The following is a 19702-nucleotide window of genomic DNA, read 5'->3' as shown; positions in this document are numbered from 1 at the left end:
GCGTACTGCCCCCCGGGCCAGTCCATATGTGTATTTTCCACGTAAATTCCTCCCCCATTGGGTAGGTAGTGGTCTCCGCAGCGTCCCTTACGGGTTCGCTTCCCCAGTGTAGTCTAGTTTACTTAGTGGGTATTGGTTAGACAGCAGTAGACTCTCTCGGTGTAAGCTCGCCCCCTTCACCGCCAGCCGGTGCTATGGGCGGCTGAGCTTGCGCTGGGCGCTGGAAGGGGTTTCGTAACTGTGGCGCTTTAGTTGGGATCCCAATTCGTCGGTCACTACTGACGTACGTCGAACGTGACCGACTGAAAGGGAACGTCTCAGTTACGTATGTAACCCTCGTTCCCTGAAGGAGGGAACGGAGACGTACATCCCGTCGCCACAGTTTCTGTACCCTCGCTGTAGCGCGGACACCAGTTGTCTCCTCAGCAAAAAACAGAGTGCGATTGCATCTGCTTCCTATTTATATACACCTGTCGAAGGCGGTGCGCATTATGCAAATATCGCACGCCAATTCCATTGGCTTGTTTTAGTTTACACGAAGCTGATGGGGCTCTCTAAGCGATATCCCAATTCGTCGGTCACTACTGACGTATGTCTCCGTTCCCTCCTTCAGGGAACGAGGGTTACATACGTAACCGAGACGTTTTTATATATTTAAATAATATGCTCCACCAGCGTCTCTCTGCTCAGTCGAATGAAAGTTTACACAAATATGTTTTGTTCTGTTTTATATACTGATGATTTAAAATGTGATGCTATTTTTCTGATGTTAAATCTAAGTCCTGTTGTAAAAGGTACTTTATGTAATGTAGCTTTAGAACGATGTATTTAATGTAAAAACAGTATGAACAGAACAATTCTCTTTTATTTACACATGTGAACGTATGTAAAAAAAAAAAGGTTTAACAGAAATTACTCAGACTCATTTACAAATAAATGACATTACAAATATAGCCTATGTATACAACTTATGCATTTGCTAACTTAAAAAAAAAACTGTACAGAAATTAGGCTGTTTTATTGACAAAGTGGCATTTAAATAATATTTATATCGACACATTTTTATGCACTGTATTCTGTTCTTGAGAAAACGTGGAAAAAAGCATCCTTTGAAGTGCGATTCACCGCGGCGCGAGGAGGGATGACGTAATTAGAGAGCGACTTCAAGTGCACCCTCTCCTTTTCCCAGTGGAATGAAGAACCCATCTCAAGACACTTTGAGGTCTACACTATCCCACAGTTCATTGCGCACCGATGACGACGGGAGTTCAGGTGTGATTTCAAATAAATGTAGAAAATGCCCCGGTTTCACCAATCAAACTGTAATATCCGTGATGTCCAAGTCAGTTCATAAATGCAACATCTGTCTCTGAGATGGAGTGCAGTTGAATAAAATCTTAAAGTACTGTACTTTAAATTCAGACTTAAATACAGAGTAAATGTATAAATATGAATGTATATTAGGGCTGTAGCGATATGCAATATGAAACTGAAATCGCGATACACAGGTCCACGAACGTGTATCGCGATGTGAGAAGGCAGAATCGCAACACACCCCTTCCAACTCCCAGAGTTATCCTTCCTGTCCAGATCCAATGCTACCACATTTTTAAATTAATATAAGTATTAGGGGTGTAACGATTTATCGTAGATGGTGTGTCTCAACCAGCTCTCTAGTTCAGTAAGTGTTTCGGGCACACATTGAATCTTGCAAGCAGGTTTAAACGTTTCTCATGTCAGTCTCTTGCATGGTCGCGTGAGAAAAGTCGTGGCTTTCTTTCACCGCAGTGCACAGCAACAGCTGTGCTCACAGAAAAGCAAAAGACGCTTGCGATGCTTTGCTTTAAGAAGTTCTGTGGGGCCGTTCACATGTTGTCAGTTATTATTTTCAAATGTAGCCGCGCGGCAGGCGCGCTCATAATGGGATCGACACGCATGCAATTCTCAACTTCTCAGAATGCCGCAAGCGCACCGCAGGTTGTGTGACAAGAATCAACCAATCAGCTATGGCCTTTCCGTAACAAAACATCAAAAGCTCAGCCGAACAGCTGATCATAGATGTACATGGTGGTTTTTATATCTTATCTCCATCAATATATCTCATAGTGAAACTAATGCAAGGGCTAGAAATTATTTATCCTTTGCAGAAACATCCTCATCCTCTTGGAGAGCTCAGTTCATGGTTGCATAGCAACGACCGACGCCACGGGAGCGCAAGCGCTTTGGAAAGAAGGAGAAGCGGTGCGGCCGCGAATTCCACGCGTTTTTAGACGCGATATGTGAACAGCCCCTATTCATAATTCTAAGTTCATGTTAAATTTATTTATTTTTTTTCAGTGACAGACAGCCCTATTCAACTGTTAATTTGAATACAGAAGGTTTTTATTAAAATTTTATATTTATTTATTTTATTGAAATGTGATCTTGTATGTACAAGGAAAATTATTGAAATTTTTAATGTTTTTTTAATAAATCTTGTTTGAATTTCAGTTTCATTTTGTTCAAAATATCATGATACGTATCGTATCGTGAACTCCGTATCGATATACGTACCGTATCGTGACCTGAGCGTATCGTTACACCCCTAATGTATATATTTTCCAAGTTAACATTTCATTCAACATAAAAAAACAAAACAAAAAAACAAACAAGGTTAACTTGCTTAATATATAAAATATGGGTCCAGGCAGCCATGGCGGGTCAGAGGCCGTGGGTGGCCATGGCAGGTCTGGACAGGCCATGGAGACACTGAGACACCGCCCAGGAGTTCCCCACCTATGGGTATATGACAGGATGTTACAGATGTTGAAACAAAATGTGTTACACTGTGTTATTTTAATATCACTGAGATAATCATTGAATTTATTTTTTGTTTTCCATTTTAATTTTCTTTTTGTGTTGTGTGTTTTTATCATTTTTGTTAGTTATAGTATATCTTTTGTTAATTTTTATTTCAGTTTTAGATCATTATTTAAGTACATCAAGTTAAACTAAATGAAAATGAGAAATGTTTCTACGGTGCAACTAGCTGAAATAAAACAAGGTTAAGGTTAATTTTTATTGTATTTATTTCAGATAGAGTTTTTTTTTATTATTTTTTTTTTTTTAATGTGAATTATAACTAGCCTGGTAAGATCTGTTGTCAGATTTCCCAGAAAGTAATGCTTTTATTTCACAATCTCAACAACACGCCCATTTAAAGAGAACTTTAGCCGTAACGGAAGAAGGTAGTGGCATCACAGTCATACAGCAGAACCAAACAAAATCACACCAAAACTGTTGGCACCCTTGATAAATATGATCAAAGGTGACTGTAAAAATAAAGCTGCATTGTTTATTCTTTTGATCTTTAATTCATAAAATTAGCAAAAATCTAACCTTTCATTGAAGGAAAGGAATTGAAAGTGGGGGGCAAAAAATCAAATAAATGTTTTTCTCTAAAACATGTTGTCCGAAATTATTGGCACCCATTTATTCAATACTTTTTGCAACCTCCTTTTGTCAAAATAACAGCTCTGAGTCTTCTTCTATAATGCCTGATGCTCTTCAGTTCATTACACTCATTTTCTTTAGGGTTCAGGTCAGGGGACTGGGATGGTCATGGCAGAAGCTTCATTTTGTGCTCTGTGACACATTTTTGTGTTGGTTTTGATGTTTGTTTTGGATCATTGTCCTGGTGGAAGATCCAACCATGGCCCATTATAAGATTTCTAGCAGAAGCGGTCAGGTTTTTATTTTTTTATCTGTTGGTATTTGATAGAATCCATGATGCCATGGGTCTGAACAAGATGTCCAGAACGCCCATTTAACCGTGGGCATGGGGTACTTTTTATCTATGTGTGCACCAAACCCATCTGGTGGGTTTGCTGCCGAAAAACTTTTTTTGTTTTGTTGCATCTGACCATAAAAGCCGGTCCCATTGGAAGTTCCAGTCTTGTCTGAAAACTGAATATGCTGGAGAGAGCAGAGGATTTTTCTTGAAACCCTCCCAAACAACTTGTGGGGATGTAGGTTCTGTTTGACTCAAGACTCAACTAATCTCTGCAATTCTCCAGCTGTGATCCTTGGAGAGTCTTTGGTCACTCAAACTTTCCTACTCACTGCGCATTAGGACGATTTAGATACACGTCCTCTTCCAGGCAGATTTGTAACATCTTTAGTTGATTGGAACTTCTCAATAGTGAATGATTACGGGAATTTAACTTTTGTGTTTCCTCATGTTTTTACTTCTGTGGAACAGGAAGTCATGGCTGGATAATATCATGCTAGTCACCCTGGTGTGCTAAAAAAATGTGAATATGAATGGGAATACACTTCAGAGATATTTCACTCATAAAACATTCTAGGGGTGCCAATAATTGTGGCCAGTGTTTTTGGAGAAAAACATTTATTTTATAATGTGATTTTTCCCCCCACTTTCAATTATTTTCCTTCAGTGAAAGGTTAGAATTTTGCTAATTTTATGAATTAAAGATCAAAAAGATAAACAATGAAGATTTATTTTTAGAGTCACCTTTGATCATATTTATCAAGGGTACCAATGATTTTGTCCACGTCTGTACATGTAAAATATCAATAAGAATGTACAAGCAAATAAAATCTTTATATAGAAAATGAATATTATATGCTTTGAAGTGGAGTCTGTTCATTGATTGACCCGGAAATGCCCGATCAGTTCTGTGATTTCCTTCTTTCAGGAAAGGTTGGAGCAAAGGCTGTGTCCTTCCACTTTGAAAGTGTATGTTGCCGCCATTGCATGTGTTGCAATAGACGGTTGCACAATGCAATGCACAATGCAATAGACGGTAGGTCTGTGGGAAAGTTCAACCTGATCATCAGGTTCCTGAGAGGCACCAGGAGGCTAAATTCTCCTTGGTTATGCCTCATCCCCTCTTGGAACCTCTCAGTGGTGCTTAATGCCTTACAGAGAGCACCCTTTGAGCCACTGCATGCATTAGTTCACCCAAAAATGAAATTTCTGTCATTAATTACTCACCTTCACGTCGTTTCAAACCCATAAGATCTTTGTTCATCTTTGGAACACAAGTTAAGATATTTTTGATGAAATCTGAGAGGTTTCTGTCCTCCCTATAGACAGCAATGTCATAACAAATTTCAAGGCCTAGTAAAGACATTGTTGAAATAGTCCATGTGACGACTTTATTCAGTAATTTCTTCTCTTCCCTGTCAGTCTCCTGTGCTGTTGATGTAGTAAATAGTGCAGCTCTTCTGGGTTCTCTCTCAGTATTGGCTGATGCTGTACAGGTTGTTTTGGATATTGAGATTGATATTGCTATTTACCCATTTCAGTGCTGTTATTTGCTTGCTTTTTTTGCTTTTAAGTTAAGGTCAAATATGCTTGAATGCTTGAATGATTATGAAATTAAGTAACTGCAATACATCCTTTGATAAGATGACTAAGCAACAGTTGTGAAAGTTAGGTTTTCGAGTTTGATGTTTGTAACCAACCACAAAGTTTAACAATAAGGATGAAGAAAGCATGTTGCAACCTCAGGCGGAGGTGATCCAGATGAAGATTTCAGTGAAGAAGAGGAAGAGTGCTAGAAGAAGACAACAGCGTAAGCCAAGAGGAAGGACATCAGGCTTAGTAAGTAAGAGATACAGGGACTGATACGCCTACAACTAAAAGATTAGATTATACAAGGCGTTGATCAATCAATGAATTTGCAGTTTATCAAAAAGTAGTATAAAAGTCTGAGGAGTAAAAGGCCTCCTCAGATGCTGCCTGCATTAAGCGTTGAACAACACCTGATGCCCTAACCAGGGATGCTAAACTGCATCTCCAATATTGCTGGATAAAAGCTTATAGAGCTTTTAAAGCTGATTTAAGTTTTATTTTGTTTTATTTTGCATCAACTGCTTTGTATTGTAATCAATAAAAGTATTTTGTTATGATTGCCTTCCGTGAGATTTTACTTGTAACCACAAACTGAGCCTCAATAAAGAACAACCACAAGACTACATAATCCCTGAAGGACTTCAACCTGCCAGCGGGTATGGTTTAGGCCAGATTTGACCAACCTTACCCTACCTGAATAATCCTAGGGTTAAAAGGTGTACTATAAAAAGTCACACAGACTAACAACGTGAGTGTAACATAATCATAGTTCTGTTCAATATACAAAGCCATATTTCATTTTGTTTCAATATTCTGTTTCATATACAAAGTAATTTTGTTTTAACATAGTTTGTGGCTGAAAGAGGTGAAAATTGAATGGCGAAATAGTCAGTTCATTGTTTTATTTTGTCATGTTTATTACAAGGAAGTCTGAACAGACGTTGATCAGCAAAAGAGACTTTATCTGTTATCAATTGCACTCACTTCCTCAGACGATATCACGAGAGTTCCTCCATGTGAGTAAACGTTCTCAGGTCAGGTGAGGTTGCGAAAGGGTCTTCTTCAGAATTAGACCAAACATCACACACATGAGGAATGAGGAAATATTTTACTGAGGAAATGTGAGGGAGTAACATGAGCAGCACGAAATCATGTGTGTGATGTTTGGTCTAATTCTGAAGAAGACCCTTGTCAGATTGTTGAATTAAAAAAAGTTTAAAAAGTAAAATAAGTAAAAAGTTATAGAGGTTTCCCAGCCAGCAGAGCCATGTGGGGCCCAAATGAGTTTGACCTGGGCTATCTAAATGGGACCCAGCCAGTTTTGCACCCAGTTTCCATGTAGGCCCCACATGGATTTGCCCAGATGAAATGAACACTGCTTAGTGTGCACAATAGAGGCTGTTTAATGTAACACTTAATCAGTGTTGGAGGTAATGAGATAATTAAGTGATTGAACAATGATTTTGTATTAGTGAAGAACACCTGCTGTTAATAAGCATAATCACTGAAGGAAAGAGAAACACAAGAACTACTTCCAGCCACAGCCTTGGATGAAATCAACTGAAGATAAAATACATTACATCTCTCAAGATCTGATCAAACAACATTAGCTTCACTTATTACTAACCAGGGGTGCGTTTCCCAAAGCGAACTATGGTCGCAAGTTCCGTCGTTACCAATAGAGTTCAATGGGACTTACGACCATAGTTCACCAACGATGCTTTCGGGAAACTCACCCCAGACTGACTTTATTTCAGAAATCTACAGAAGTTTGTATTAAGAATTAAGAAGAGGCTTAGGTGTTGTTTACTTATTTGAAAGTAATAGTTTGATTTGATGTTACCATTGTGGCGATCAGTGTGTTCTTTAGTCAGGCTCTTGACTTTTTAACATTAGTTTTTCTCTTGACAGCTGTGTCTGTTTGTTATGGCGCGAACAGCAAGATAAAATATAATCAGATGCTGTAAGCTGATTGATGATAAGAATATAATCATCATATATTGGCTTAACTCATTGATATTATGTGGGAGGTTTATACGGGTAGTATGTTATTAATTCTGTTTTATTGTTATGATTCTACAGCAAGAGAATAATAGAATTTAATCAGAACATCAAACGATTTATAACACACTACATATTTTGGGCTCCTGTCAATTTTACTCGCACACAGACATCAAGAATCAGCATATGAATCTCAACAATGGTGACATGCTTCATGGTGCAATGCATTCTGGGAGCCATGGATGAGTTTCGTATGATGCACTCAGAATGCATTGCACCATGAAGCATGTCACCATTGTTGAGATTCATATGCTGATTCTTGATGTCTGTGTGCGAGTAAAACTCACAGGAGCCCAAAATATGTAAATAGTGTGTTATAAATCGTTTGATGTTCTGATTAAATTCTGTTAATGTACTTTAAATATAGTTTATTTATTATCCAAATAGGCCACAGTGAATTACTCATCGTGAAAACTAATATATCTATAGCCAAAATTCTTTCATTCCCAAATATGACTTTTGCCAATAAATATCCCTGTACACCAGACAAAGCATACACTTTTATTTTTCACTTTGTTTAGAACATGACAGTGTATTAAAAATTTTAATAATACATGTTTGTTGTAATGTCATTTTATTATATATTTCAGATTGAATGTGTCAGTATCAAAGGCTGGAATCACTGGGATCACAAGAGCAGACCAAACTTTCATTTGTCTGGGATCCCAAGACCCTGTTTAAAGTGTGTTAATGTATGTTTAAATACAAGTGTTTTTGCTAATTAAAGACCAGTATTTCGGATAACGTATGCATGCTAGTTATGAAAAGTACAGTTGCTCTCTACTCTACATTCATTATAACTAGCAGGCTCATACACATACAGTAACCATTATGCTGTGGTGTTACTTCGGTAAAGTTGGTTTTATATTCGCACATTCAGACTTCTGATAAATTCAGACTTTCCAATAAATGTGCAATAAATTAATGTTTGCGAATTTTAAGCAGCAACGATTGTCAACTTACAAAATGTTTCACAGTCGATCAAAATAGGGAAGTATTGTTTTAATGGCATATTTACTTGTGAATGTCCACTGAATGTCCAATGTAGTGTGATTAACAAGGCTATTAAATACGGATGTCTGAATGTGCGAATATAATACCAACTTTACCCAAGTCACATCTAGCATTCCAGGCCCCAGTGAAACACAGACCACTGAGACCAGGGATACTCAGCCTGAAGCAAGTAAGACCCTTCAATACCGTTTATTCAACCACAATTTAAAACTTCAGTGACTTGTTTCCAAGTAAACATTGACATTCCTCATAAATTAATCTCAAACAATACTGGTCTATTATACTCTATATACTGGTCTATAGTATATCTTCCTTCTTCCTTAAGTTTATTACTTATTTTGGTAAATATCCTCGAACATTCTTTGTAGCATTGTAGCATTTGTGTATGGGGGGGGGGGGGGCAATCTCGCCTAGGGCAACCAAAGGGCTAGAGCCGGCTCTGCCTGCCACAAAAAAAAGGTGAGGTGACGTGAGGAGAGGTTGCATGATTATTAACAAGGAAATTCCTGTCCCTGTGAATTATGGGTTATGATTCATAACCTCACCCTCATGATAATTTCTGGAATTGCAGTGTAGTTTCAGAGCCATATAAAGAGCATCTTCTGTCCAGATGTCAAGATAACAGCTGCTGTGGTGTTGCTGGTGAAGACTCGGGATTTACAGGAATAGTAAGTATTTACTTTAATATTAAAGTAAATAATGTCGTTTCAGCAATAGCAATGCAGTTAAAAGGTTTCATGGCACTATAGGCTAAATTACATTTTTCTGTAATTGTCTTTAAAACCAATTTTAACATAGTCATGGATTTGTATTTCAATGACAAAGTTTTCAATTTTCTATACATATATATATATATATTAGAAACTGACTAGAAACTGACTTGCATGTGGACTCTATTGTTTTATAGATGAGTGCATACAAACCCCAGGAAAGGTTTGTAATCCTGCTCAGATTCATGGAAGCATTAAAATAAGTTTTGTACTATTGCTTACACAATTAAAGTCTAACTGAGAATAACTGTTCAAAATAAACTGCAGACTCAGATTGCATTGAAATCTATAATATTCAATATCTAAATATCAAATAAGTTAAATTCAGGACTGTTCTGTCTGTCGCTGCAGTGGTAAGGTGCGAATCGAACCCTCTCTGAATAAGAATGAAGCAGAGTTTATAGACGGAAGGAGAAAATCTGTTCTACAAAGCCTGAAGAAGCTTCAGATAAAGTGCCGTCAGGTAAAGCATCTTATTTCACACTTCATATATCTGAGATGACCTGTGAATGGTGCTGTGGCCGATGAACATCACGTCACATCACTTTCTTAAACTATGCCATTCTTAGCAAGCAACCACTGAAACACTTCTTAGTCAACAATGATGCATCAACATTAAAGGATTAGTTCACTTTCAAATGAAAATTACCAATAACCTAAACACACCCCTGGCATTGATTACAAGGTGATGTTAGTTCATTGTCATATTTGCACATTCTGATAACAATGAAACATACAAAGTTTTCAACTACATTTCAATGCTATGTCAACAAATTCCTGACTATTACACATTTTCTATTACTACTCAAAAGAAAAACACTGTAAATTACTTCATAAAAATGGTTAAGTTCATTTTTTAAACACAGTTATCGTTTATTTTTCGCTTCTTAATGCAATCAATAAAAAGTAGCAAATTTCATGTGATTGCAAAAAAATTTAAATTCTTACACAATGTTAAAGATAGGGAAGCCAATGTTTTTCATAAACACTTTTTGTTATACTGGTTGAAACTTTCTTCAATCAATAATACAATTAGGACCAAAAAATGTTTGGTCTACACTGATTGCCACTCCCAGCAAACAAAAATATGTTCTAAGAATGTTTTGCATTGTTAAAAAACATTTTATCTTGGTAATGCAAACGTTAAGGAAACATTACATTTTGCAAACATTATTGAAACGTTACTTTTGAATGATCTTTGAACATTCTGAAACAAGTAGTAACATTTAAAAATGTTAGACGAGCATCTAACTAAACATTTTAGAAAATAAATAACGCTCCATGAACGATGTACAAATAACCTTTTTATGCTAACATTTTGAGAACATAAAGACCACACAACTTTGAATGAACATTCTATTAACGTTATTGAGGAATGTTTGTTCATAACTTTCAGAGAACCTTGCCAGAAAGTTCGCTAAAGTTCTCAGAATGTTCCCTGTTAGCTGGGCTCTTACTTGAAAAATAAGGTGGATAAAATAATGTTTTGAATGGTGTGTGTGTTTCAGGATGAGGTGCCAAACATTGCCTTACTGGGTTCTGGAGGAGGACAACGAGCCATGGTGGGATTGCTGGGATCCCTGGTTCAGCTCCAGAAAACAGGTCTTCTGGATTCCATCCTTTATCTGAGCGGAGTCTCTGGATCCACCTGGTATGAACACTGAGACACACACACACACACACACACACACACACACACACACACACACACACACACACACACACACACACACACACAGAGAGATTAGTTGAATGCCTAAAATAAGAGCATATGTTGTTCCTCTGAAGGTGTATGGCCTCCTTATATAAGGAACCAGACTGGTCCACCAAACTAGAGACTGTGAAAGACAAGATCATCAAGAGACTCAGTGGTCCTGGAGTCAGCTGGAAAGAAGCACTTGACAAACTGAAGAAATATTACCTTAGGAAAGACTACTTCAGTCTGACTGACTTCTGGGCAGTGACGGTCATCACGTCATATGTGAAAGAGGTCTGTAAAGAGCCTATTCATGACCCGGGACAGATCTAGAAAATTATTTATAAGATGGCATGAAGACTATGAGGAGTAACAACACCAAAGAAAGCAATAATTCATATTTCCTGTGGATTTATGAACATTTGAGTATATTACAGTTTTTTACAGATGCTAGGACACATTTCTCAATACTTAGGTCACTTTTGCAAAACTCTTCACACAGTGAGCACAACAGAAGTCTATGTGGGCTAAACTGAGGATCAATTATCATTGCTTTGGCACAAAATGCATTCAATGACTACATCTCTCAAATGTCATGAATTCTTTTCACACTCAGACACAACAACTGCCAAAACCCTTTGTACGTACAGGCCAATTTGCACATGCTTACATACTGTTTTCAAAACTGTTAAACTTATGTTCAAAACAATAACATCATACAAAACTGAATAAGGCAGAAATATGCTGCATTTCTACAGTAATATAGTTATGAAATATATTCTGAATATAAAAAATCAAATGCTATCAGAGGAATTAGATGAAACTGAACACCTACACAAGCATTTGTTTTTCAGTTTCATTACCATACTATCATAGGAATATATTCAATATATACTATCAGAGGAATATATATTCAAAAGGAGAAACTTAGGAATAATTTTGTTCTGTAATGTAAACATGGACCATGTAACATGTACTGCGGTTAATTATAAGCAGTAGAGAGTGTCATTCTTGTTTTATAAAGAAATTTTAAAAAAGAAAACATTGTATAATGCTAACTGATGTTAGTGTTTTTAAGGTCGATGTCTTATGACTGACAAAGTGTGTTTGCTTGGTGAAAACCTTTGCTAGTGTTCTGGAAGAATGAGCTGATTTGAGACATGAATGAAGTGTTTTGGTAGATTTAGTGCATTTTGAATGTGAAATTAACTGCTGTACCAAGATGAAAGTTGGTTAGGAGAACTGTGTGAAGAGTTTTGAAAAAGTGACCTAAGTATTGAGAAATGTGTCCTAGCGATTGTAAAAAACTGTAATACGCAAAACAGTTGCATTCCCTTAAGCCGAGGACACACTTACTTGAGGCTTTGAGTCAAGAGGACTGCTGTTGCACAAGTTTTAAGTTGAACTTGTTGGTGATTGAAGAAATTTAATGTGTTTATCTCCGGTCTCTACAATAACATGAAGCTGTGAATACTGTGTTCTCTATAGATCGATGAACACACACTCACAGAGCAGTGGAGCCAGCACAGTAAAGATGGTAAAGTCCCGTTTCCCATCTACACCGTGATCGACAAGAAGTGCAAACAACGCAATATCGGAGGTCTGTGTTTGTCTGAAGAGAGAGAGATAATGTGTTTGTTTCAGCTGTTATATAGACGTGTTTCTGTCTGCAGACCCCTGGTTTGAGATCACTCCTCATGAAGCAGGTTATTCTCTCACTAGAGCGTTTGTGGACGCCTCCAACTTTGGCAGCAAGTTTCACAAAGGATCCAAGAAAAATCAGCAGGATGAATTTGACATGCTGTACCTCCAAGGTAACAAACTCTGTTAAAGGGGTGTTTAATATTATTTGTAATATCAGCTTATATTGTACATTGTACACTTACTGTATGTCATTGACCGAAATCTCAGGTCTGTATTATTAGCTTATGGCATAAATATATGTACTATTTATGTTATGTGTTAGGGTGTCCACTGTTTTACTGTAAACTTCATGTTTGCTGATATTCTCTGTTTTTCTGCAGCTCTATGCGGAAGCGCTTTAGCTGATGAAGTGGCGATTAAGGAACAGCTCTGGCAAAAGATAAAAGGTTCAGAGGACTGAATTTGGCTTAAATTAACAGTCATTTCATTACCATCCATTTTATTTATTTATTATTTATTTTTTATTTTTTTCAGATTTATTTAAACCAAAGGAAAAAATATTTCAGGAATCGAGGAAGGGTAAAGCATTTCTTAGGCTTTATTATAAATTTATTTATAAAGAAATGTTTCTTAAGCAACAAATCAGCATATTAGAATGATTTCTGAAGGATCATGTGACCCTGAAGACTGGAGTAATGATGCCGAAAATTTTAATTTTATAGAACATCATGAGATGAGACTGGAAACATTGGCAAGAGGGAGCAGAACAAGGTCGGAAGAAGTCTTTGCAGCGGGATTCGTATCCGGAACACGAGAAGCGCTACTGAACCCTATATCAGAGTGCAGACAAGAAGGTCCAAACTCTCAAGCTTCAGACGAGGAGTGTTACCAGATGCTTATGAACCTTGTGAACATGAATCTCTCTGCTTTGACTGGGGAAAATCCTTCTACTCATAATGAATCCATCAGGACATCACTGTACGGTAACAAGCCACTGCTTGGTCTGTATGTCCATCACAGCCTTGTGTTCACGTCTTAATGAAAGTTTTAGGGCCCATTTGCACCAAGGACGATAACTAGATATTGCTCTAAATATAAAAGAATAGCAGAATCCACACCACAACTCTAACAGCGCAGAGAAACAATATCATTGGAATCACTTTCAGAATGATTTTTTTCCAGCTGATGAACAATAAAAACATTGACAGCCAATCAGAATTCACCCTGCTTAAAGAGCTCGAGCATTTAAAGTGACAGATTACAAAAGTGCAGATTGTGCTTAAAGGGTTAGTTCACCTAAAAATATTAATATTAATATCAAGATTAATATTTTGTAAATAAAGTGCTACATTTTGTTTTTTGCACAAACAAAGCACTCACGTCACTTCATAAAATTGAGGTTGGAGTCACGACATAGTTCACCCAGAAATGACAATTCTGTCCTAATTTACTCATCCTCAATTAGTTTCTTTCTTTTGTACATAAAAGAAGATCTTTTAAAGATTATATGTAACTAAACAGTTGATGGGCATTGACTTACATAGTAGGAGTCAATGGGGTCCATCAACAGTTTGGTTACAGACATTCTTCAAAATATCATCTTTGTGTTCAGCAGAATAATGAAATTCATACAGGTTTAGAACAAGAATTTTTTGTGAATGCTAACATAGTTATCGTCCTTGGTGTGAACAGGCCTTTAGATTTGAGAAAAAAACAACAACAACAACAACAAAAACTAAATACTGTATACAATACAAAAGGCCATATTTCATATCATATCTCCATTTAAAATTTGTAATTTGTAAGTGTTGCTTTTGATAAAAGCATCTGTTAATGATTAAATGTTATTTTAAAAAATGTATTACAGTCTGTTTTTGCATTTTGGCAAAATTTCAAAAGCATTATGAAAACCATGAAACAAAAAAAAAAAAAAAGATACATACACTAGAATAGGAAGAACTCACAAATGTACATGTCCCGTCTTTTTACAGTCCTCTCTGGAGGCCAAAGTCGTAGTGGAACACTGAGAATGGCTGATGATGAAGCAAATGAACTGGATTTGAATAGTTACACCATGGATGTATGCAACAGTTTGAAAGGCCGGATTGGTTGGCCATTTGGTAGGTTGAAATGTTTCTAATATCCATCCATCGATTCTCCACACCATTTTTCTAGAGTTGTGGGGATGCTCATTTACACCTTAATGTTACCAAAATTTCCATCCATTGTTTTAACATAAACTAATAAATGTAATGTGATGCATATTTGTGAGCGAGTATATTAAAAATCCAACTTTTCCAAGTATTTGCCTTACCCCAAATCACTGCCGTAAACATAATAATCAGCCTATTTGACAGCTGTTGGGATGGATTTTGCGTGAAACTGCATACTTTCATGTTTATGTCTATCTATAGATAAATGAAAGAAGTTCAGGCTACTATATGCAGTGGAAGGTGTCGTAATAGCTTGAATCCACGACAAATGAACATTGAAACTAAAAAATTTCACAGGCAAAATGCGAAAGCGTCAGAACTCGTAATAAAACATGAATCAACATAATTAGCATAGCAGTACATTTGCTGCATCGACTAAGTTCAGAAAACAATCTTTATGCTGGTAACGATCTCTAAACCAGTTTTGAGTATTTGCCTATAAAAATCCTTACTTATGCTATGTTCCAGACAGATCAGTCATTTTGAGTCAATTCCAAGATGTCGGCGTGTCCTGACTCCAATGATTATGAATGTAAAAACAAACTTTAACATTTGACATTAAGTTCATGTAATGTTGCCTTCTTTTTGCTTTTCGTCAGCAGTTTTCAAAGCAATTTTATTATTTTTGTTTTTACAGACCTCTCTGGAGGCAAAAGTCATGTGGAAAGAATTGCTGATAAAAAAGCAGAAAACCTGATATGAATATATGATAAATGATACATGATATCTGATATGAATAGCAATCATTGCCAAAATCTTGTAACATTATTTTAAAACAATCGATTTCAACAAGTCAAAACAACATCTATAGGCTAGAAGTTACTTACAAGACATGTTTTCCATCTTTCTTGCATTATTGGGTGTTTTGATGTCGTTAGTGACATTCGCACTGATTAGACTCATCTACGCAGGAGCCAAAGCACAACTCGCGTCACGTAACGATCAAAACAATGTTCCGCCATAAGTAACTTGTAGTTTTATGCTTCATCCTCTAGAGGGCCAAAAGAACTATTTACTCAGCCTGAAAACTGTAGACCTTAAAGGGGTGGTTCAGTGGTTTTTTTCTAGGCTTGATTGTGTTTTGGGGGCACAGTTTAACATGTCTTAATGCTTTGTTTTTTTTGAAAACGCTGTATTTTTCATATATTTTGCCTTTATTCTACACCTCTGTTTCCACTGTCATATGAACGGCTCGTTTGACTTCCTGCTTCTATGAAGCCACTCCCTCCGACATACGCAGTGTGATCAGATTGGTCAGCAGTTTGGTAACTGGCCCAGTGTATCATGATTCGCTAAAGCGTCCGGAAATGCCACGCCCCTTACCATTCATAGTTAGCGCTTCAGAGGAAACATAAATAATAGTGTCTATATTGCTGTATCAAATTGAGCCGAATCGGACCCAGATGAAGAGGAAAAAGCAGAACTTCTGCAATCGTGTCTTTTAAAGGACGTTTATGAATGGTATTTCATTTAGTATTTTGTTTAGATGCTTTCACTGCTGTTTGTTAGCTTTCAATTACCCTGATTCAAGCTTTACTGTAGCTGAATACATGACTGAGTAGTAGCATTTTTGTAAAGGTAGCGTTTAATTTATAGCATGAACAACTGTTTGTCTATGAACATAGAAGTTTGTTGGTGTTTGTTGCAGTAGAATTTAGCTAACTGGCTAGCAAAAATGAGTTGCTCTTTGTATATGTCCTTGATGCATTAAAAATAGCAACAGAACTATAACATTACGTTTAAAAGACATGTACAAACAATAAAACGTGCTTACAGTTTGAAGCCAATAAACAGCAGCTTCTGCTTTTAAAGTGGGAACTGCTTCATCTTTCAGTAAAAGCCTTTGTGTAAATCCAGCATTGAACTCGTGTAGATTCTGGAATCTGTCTTCAGCACCGCATCCAGTGTAGAAAATATCAGATTATAAAAGGGTTCTATATCTTTTGACGCGTCATGTCGCACCGCTCACGTCCGGTGTAAACAACTCTTCCGCTTCCATTATGCTGCGCCACATGGCCTCGCCCACTTTGTTGTGTGTTCCCGGGGGCAGTGTTTATGTTAATAGCAAGGGTTTTTGATGTCACCAACCCGGGAAGAAGCTTGTTGTAGTCCAAACCACCTGTTTTTATAGTCAATAAACTGCCATAACTTTAAAAGACAATATCTCCGTTTGCATTGAACTTTCAGTGCTGTAACTTTGCAGATACAGTTTATGCTCAAGCAACAAAATTACACACTAACTAAAGTTAAAAAAGTGAAATCCCATGTAACCACCCCTTTAATTAATAAGAGTGTATTTGTTTTACAGATGCTTGGACGAGCATTATTAAATGCATGAATCACTGGACCTGGGGCAGGAATTATAACTTCCTCCACAACATGACAGGTAAGAACAGACCTGCTGACTGGAAATTCATTGTGAATAATCTAGTAATGCTGTGATCCCTCAGGTGAAGCAGTGCCCTCCACTCTTCAGGAAACTGAGACGAGAGACTATGAAGATGCCGGGCTGTTGCTGAACTCACCCTACTTCTCAGTGCTGAGAAAAGAGAGAGACATCGACCTCATCATTTCACTGGATTTCAGTGAGGGTGATCCTTTCATGGTATTATACACATTTTTAATTCTCTAGTTTCACTCATAAGAATATGTTAGTGATTAAAAAAATAAGTGCTGCTTTTCCACTGCAGACGGTGAAGGAAGCTGCCAAGACGTGCAAGGAACTAAAGATACCTTTTCCTGAGATCAACATTCCGAGTGAAGACATAAAGAAACCGAAGGACTTCTATGTGTTCAAAGGCAAAAACACTCCAACTGTGATCCACATCCCTCTTTTTAATGTGGTCAACTGTGGAGGCAAGTTAAAGTCTTACAATGTCCTGAATGAAACTGAAATATCAACTGTGTTCTGATTTAAGTGTGTTCATGTTTCTTCAGATAAAATTGAGGCCTGGAGGAAAAATTATAAGACCTTTCAAGGTGCTTACAGCGCTAAGGAGATCACTGATCTCATGGAGGTCGCTGGAAAAAACATCACAAACAACAGAGGAAAACTGCTGGAGCAGATCCGTGCGGCCGTTGGGCAAAAAGGATCCAGACGTTAATGTATAAAATCTGAATATAGACTAAACTGATTTGCGTATCAGCAGTGTTGTGGGTAACGCATTATAAGTAACTTGAGTTACGTAATCAGATTACTTTTTTCAAGTAACTAGTAAAGTAATGCATTACTTTTAAATTTACAATTTAATCTCAGAGTTGCTTTTTCAAATCAGTAACGCAAGTTACTTTGTTTTCACATTTATTGACTGATGTAACGCAATTATTTTCTTTTTGGAGGGTGACGCAATACTTTCTGAAGTAACTTTCCTCTACACTGCATATCAGTCATTTACCAACAGAGTTTGGTTTCAAAACGCGATAAATAGCATTTTAAAAAAAACGGAGTTTACGTCAAAATCAGTATTGTATCTGGTCGGTATTGAAAAGTAATTTATTAATTTTGTGCAAAATGAGATATCTGTTGTGTTATTCTGTCATGTTTTCTCCCTTTCTTTCCAAAACAAGACAAACGCCAGTCTCCTTTCTCTGCAGAACGCGATATATCCGCTCAACCAATCACAGCGCTCCATTCCACGCTCTGTAAACATTGTAGGCTTTTTTAAAAAGACGTTTTTAATACCAATGTACCCGGCAAATGTGTTTATTTAACCGTGAGGTGGCGCCAGATACTCTTTAATCCGTAATGACAAATAATTTATAACATTAACAAGATGACCCGTTGAATTCATTTTGGGAGCAACGGCTGAATGTATTTTTAGAAAAATGCCACATTGTCATATATGTGAATCAACTTACTTTGTTGTGTATTTTCAATTTGAAAAATAACTTTTATATTGATGGATTTATTGCATTTTGGGGGAAAAAATAATCCGTTTTTATAATAAACTTTTTAAAATCAAAATGTAGATTTGAATTTTTCATGTTTTTATAATCAAAAGATGCTACAGTATGTGAAAGTTTGAAACAGAAAATAGTGGTTTTCATTTTGCCACTTTCTTGGTAAAAAAACAAACAAACACATTTTTACTCAAAGTAATTAAAATGGAGTTATTGTGTTTTGGAACCAAACTCTTCGGTTTAATTTCTTTGTCTATCAGTTTTTTTTTCTGCAAAATGACATTAGATTATCAGAGGTTTCCATTTTAATTCTGTTTAATATGTTTCTGCATGTTTCAATGTTTCTTCATGCATGCTGATTATAATAAAACAGAGTTCCCTTTCATGGGAACATCGACGCTGCGTAGTCGCTTTGGGAACGCCTCTGCGCGTTTTGTCTTGAAGCACTCGTGAAATCGAACCAATAGTGTGACGGGACGTCAGTGCGGGTGACGTCACGGACCAGGAAGCTATAAAGCACTCCTGAGAACAAAGAACGCCAGCTTCTGTGTCTTCAGCAGCGCTCTGTGTTATCGTGTGTCTTATTTGGTGTTGTCTGTCATTTACATATACAGAAACGATCTCTTTTGTTTGAGAACAAGAGTATCAGTATTACACCACATATATATATAGTATATAAAAGACACTATAATGGCGAGCAAACAGCATCAGACCGTGTGTTTCCCTACTTTCATTACTTCACGGGTGGGGATACACACGAGCTCTGTGTTGTTTGTCTGGGAGCGGAGCATGCCCAGGCGGCCCTCGAGGGGGTTGTTTGCGAGCATTGTAATATAAAACCTCTCCACTCCCGCCGGGCGCTCTCTGAGGAAGGTGCCGCGGCGAGCGTTCTTCGTGGTCAGGTCCCGCGCATCTGCCGAGGCAGAGTGGCGGCTCAGATCATGGAGTTCGCAGATGAATTTGGCAGAGGGGTTAGAGACGGGCGCTGCCCTTTCTCTGCCCTTACCTGCCAGTTTCAGTGCCGTCTCCCAGGTGGAAGCACGCT

At 37.3% G+C, this 19702-nt stretch overlaps 1 protein-coding gene across 1 annotated transcript; it reads left to right on the top strand.

The window, feature by feature from the left end:
• Positions 1 to 5500: 5500 nt before the first annotated feature.
• LOC137035017 (cytosolic phospholipase A2 gamma-like) lies at positions 5501 to 18593 on the top strand. Its single transcript, XM_067408262.1, has 14 exons — positions 5501 to 5608; positions 9533 to 9667; positions 10713 to 10855; positions 10993 to 11194; positions 12389 to 12500; positions 12574 to 12714; positions 12925 to 12990; positions 13079 to 13123; positions 13267 to 13527; positions 14536 to 14664; positions 17066 to 17143; positions 17208 to 17362; positions 17448 to 17613; positions 17695 to 18593. The coding sequence occupies exons 1-14, from the start codon at positions 5501 to 5503 to the stop codon at positions 17859 to 17861; spliced, it is 1908 nt and encodes a 635-aa protein (XP_067264363.1). The 3' UTR covers positions 17862 to 18593.
• Positions 18594 to 19702: the final 1109 nt, after the last annotated feature.

This window comes from Chanodichthys erythropterus, chromosome 13 (assembly GCF_024489055.1).
Source record: "Chanodichthys erythropterus isolate Z2021 chromosome 13, ASM2448905v1, whole genome shotgun sequence".
NCBI classification, from domain to species: Eukaryota; Metazoa; Chordata; class Actinopteri; order Cypriniformes; family Xenocyprididae; genus Chanodichthys; species Chanodichthys erythropterus.
This window is presented reverse-complemented; position numbering and strand designations above follow the sequence as displayed.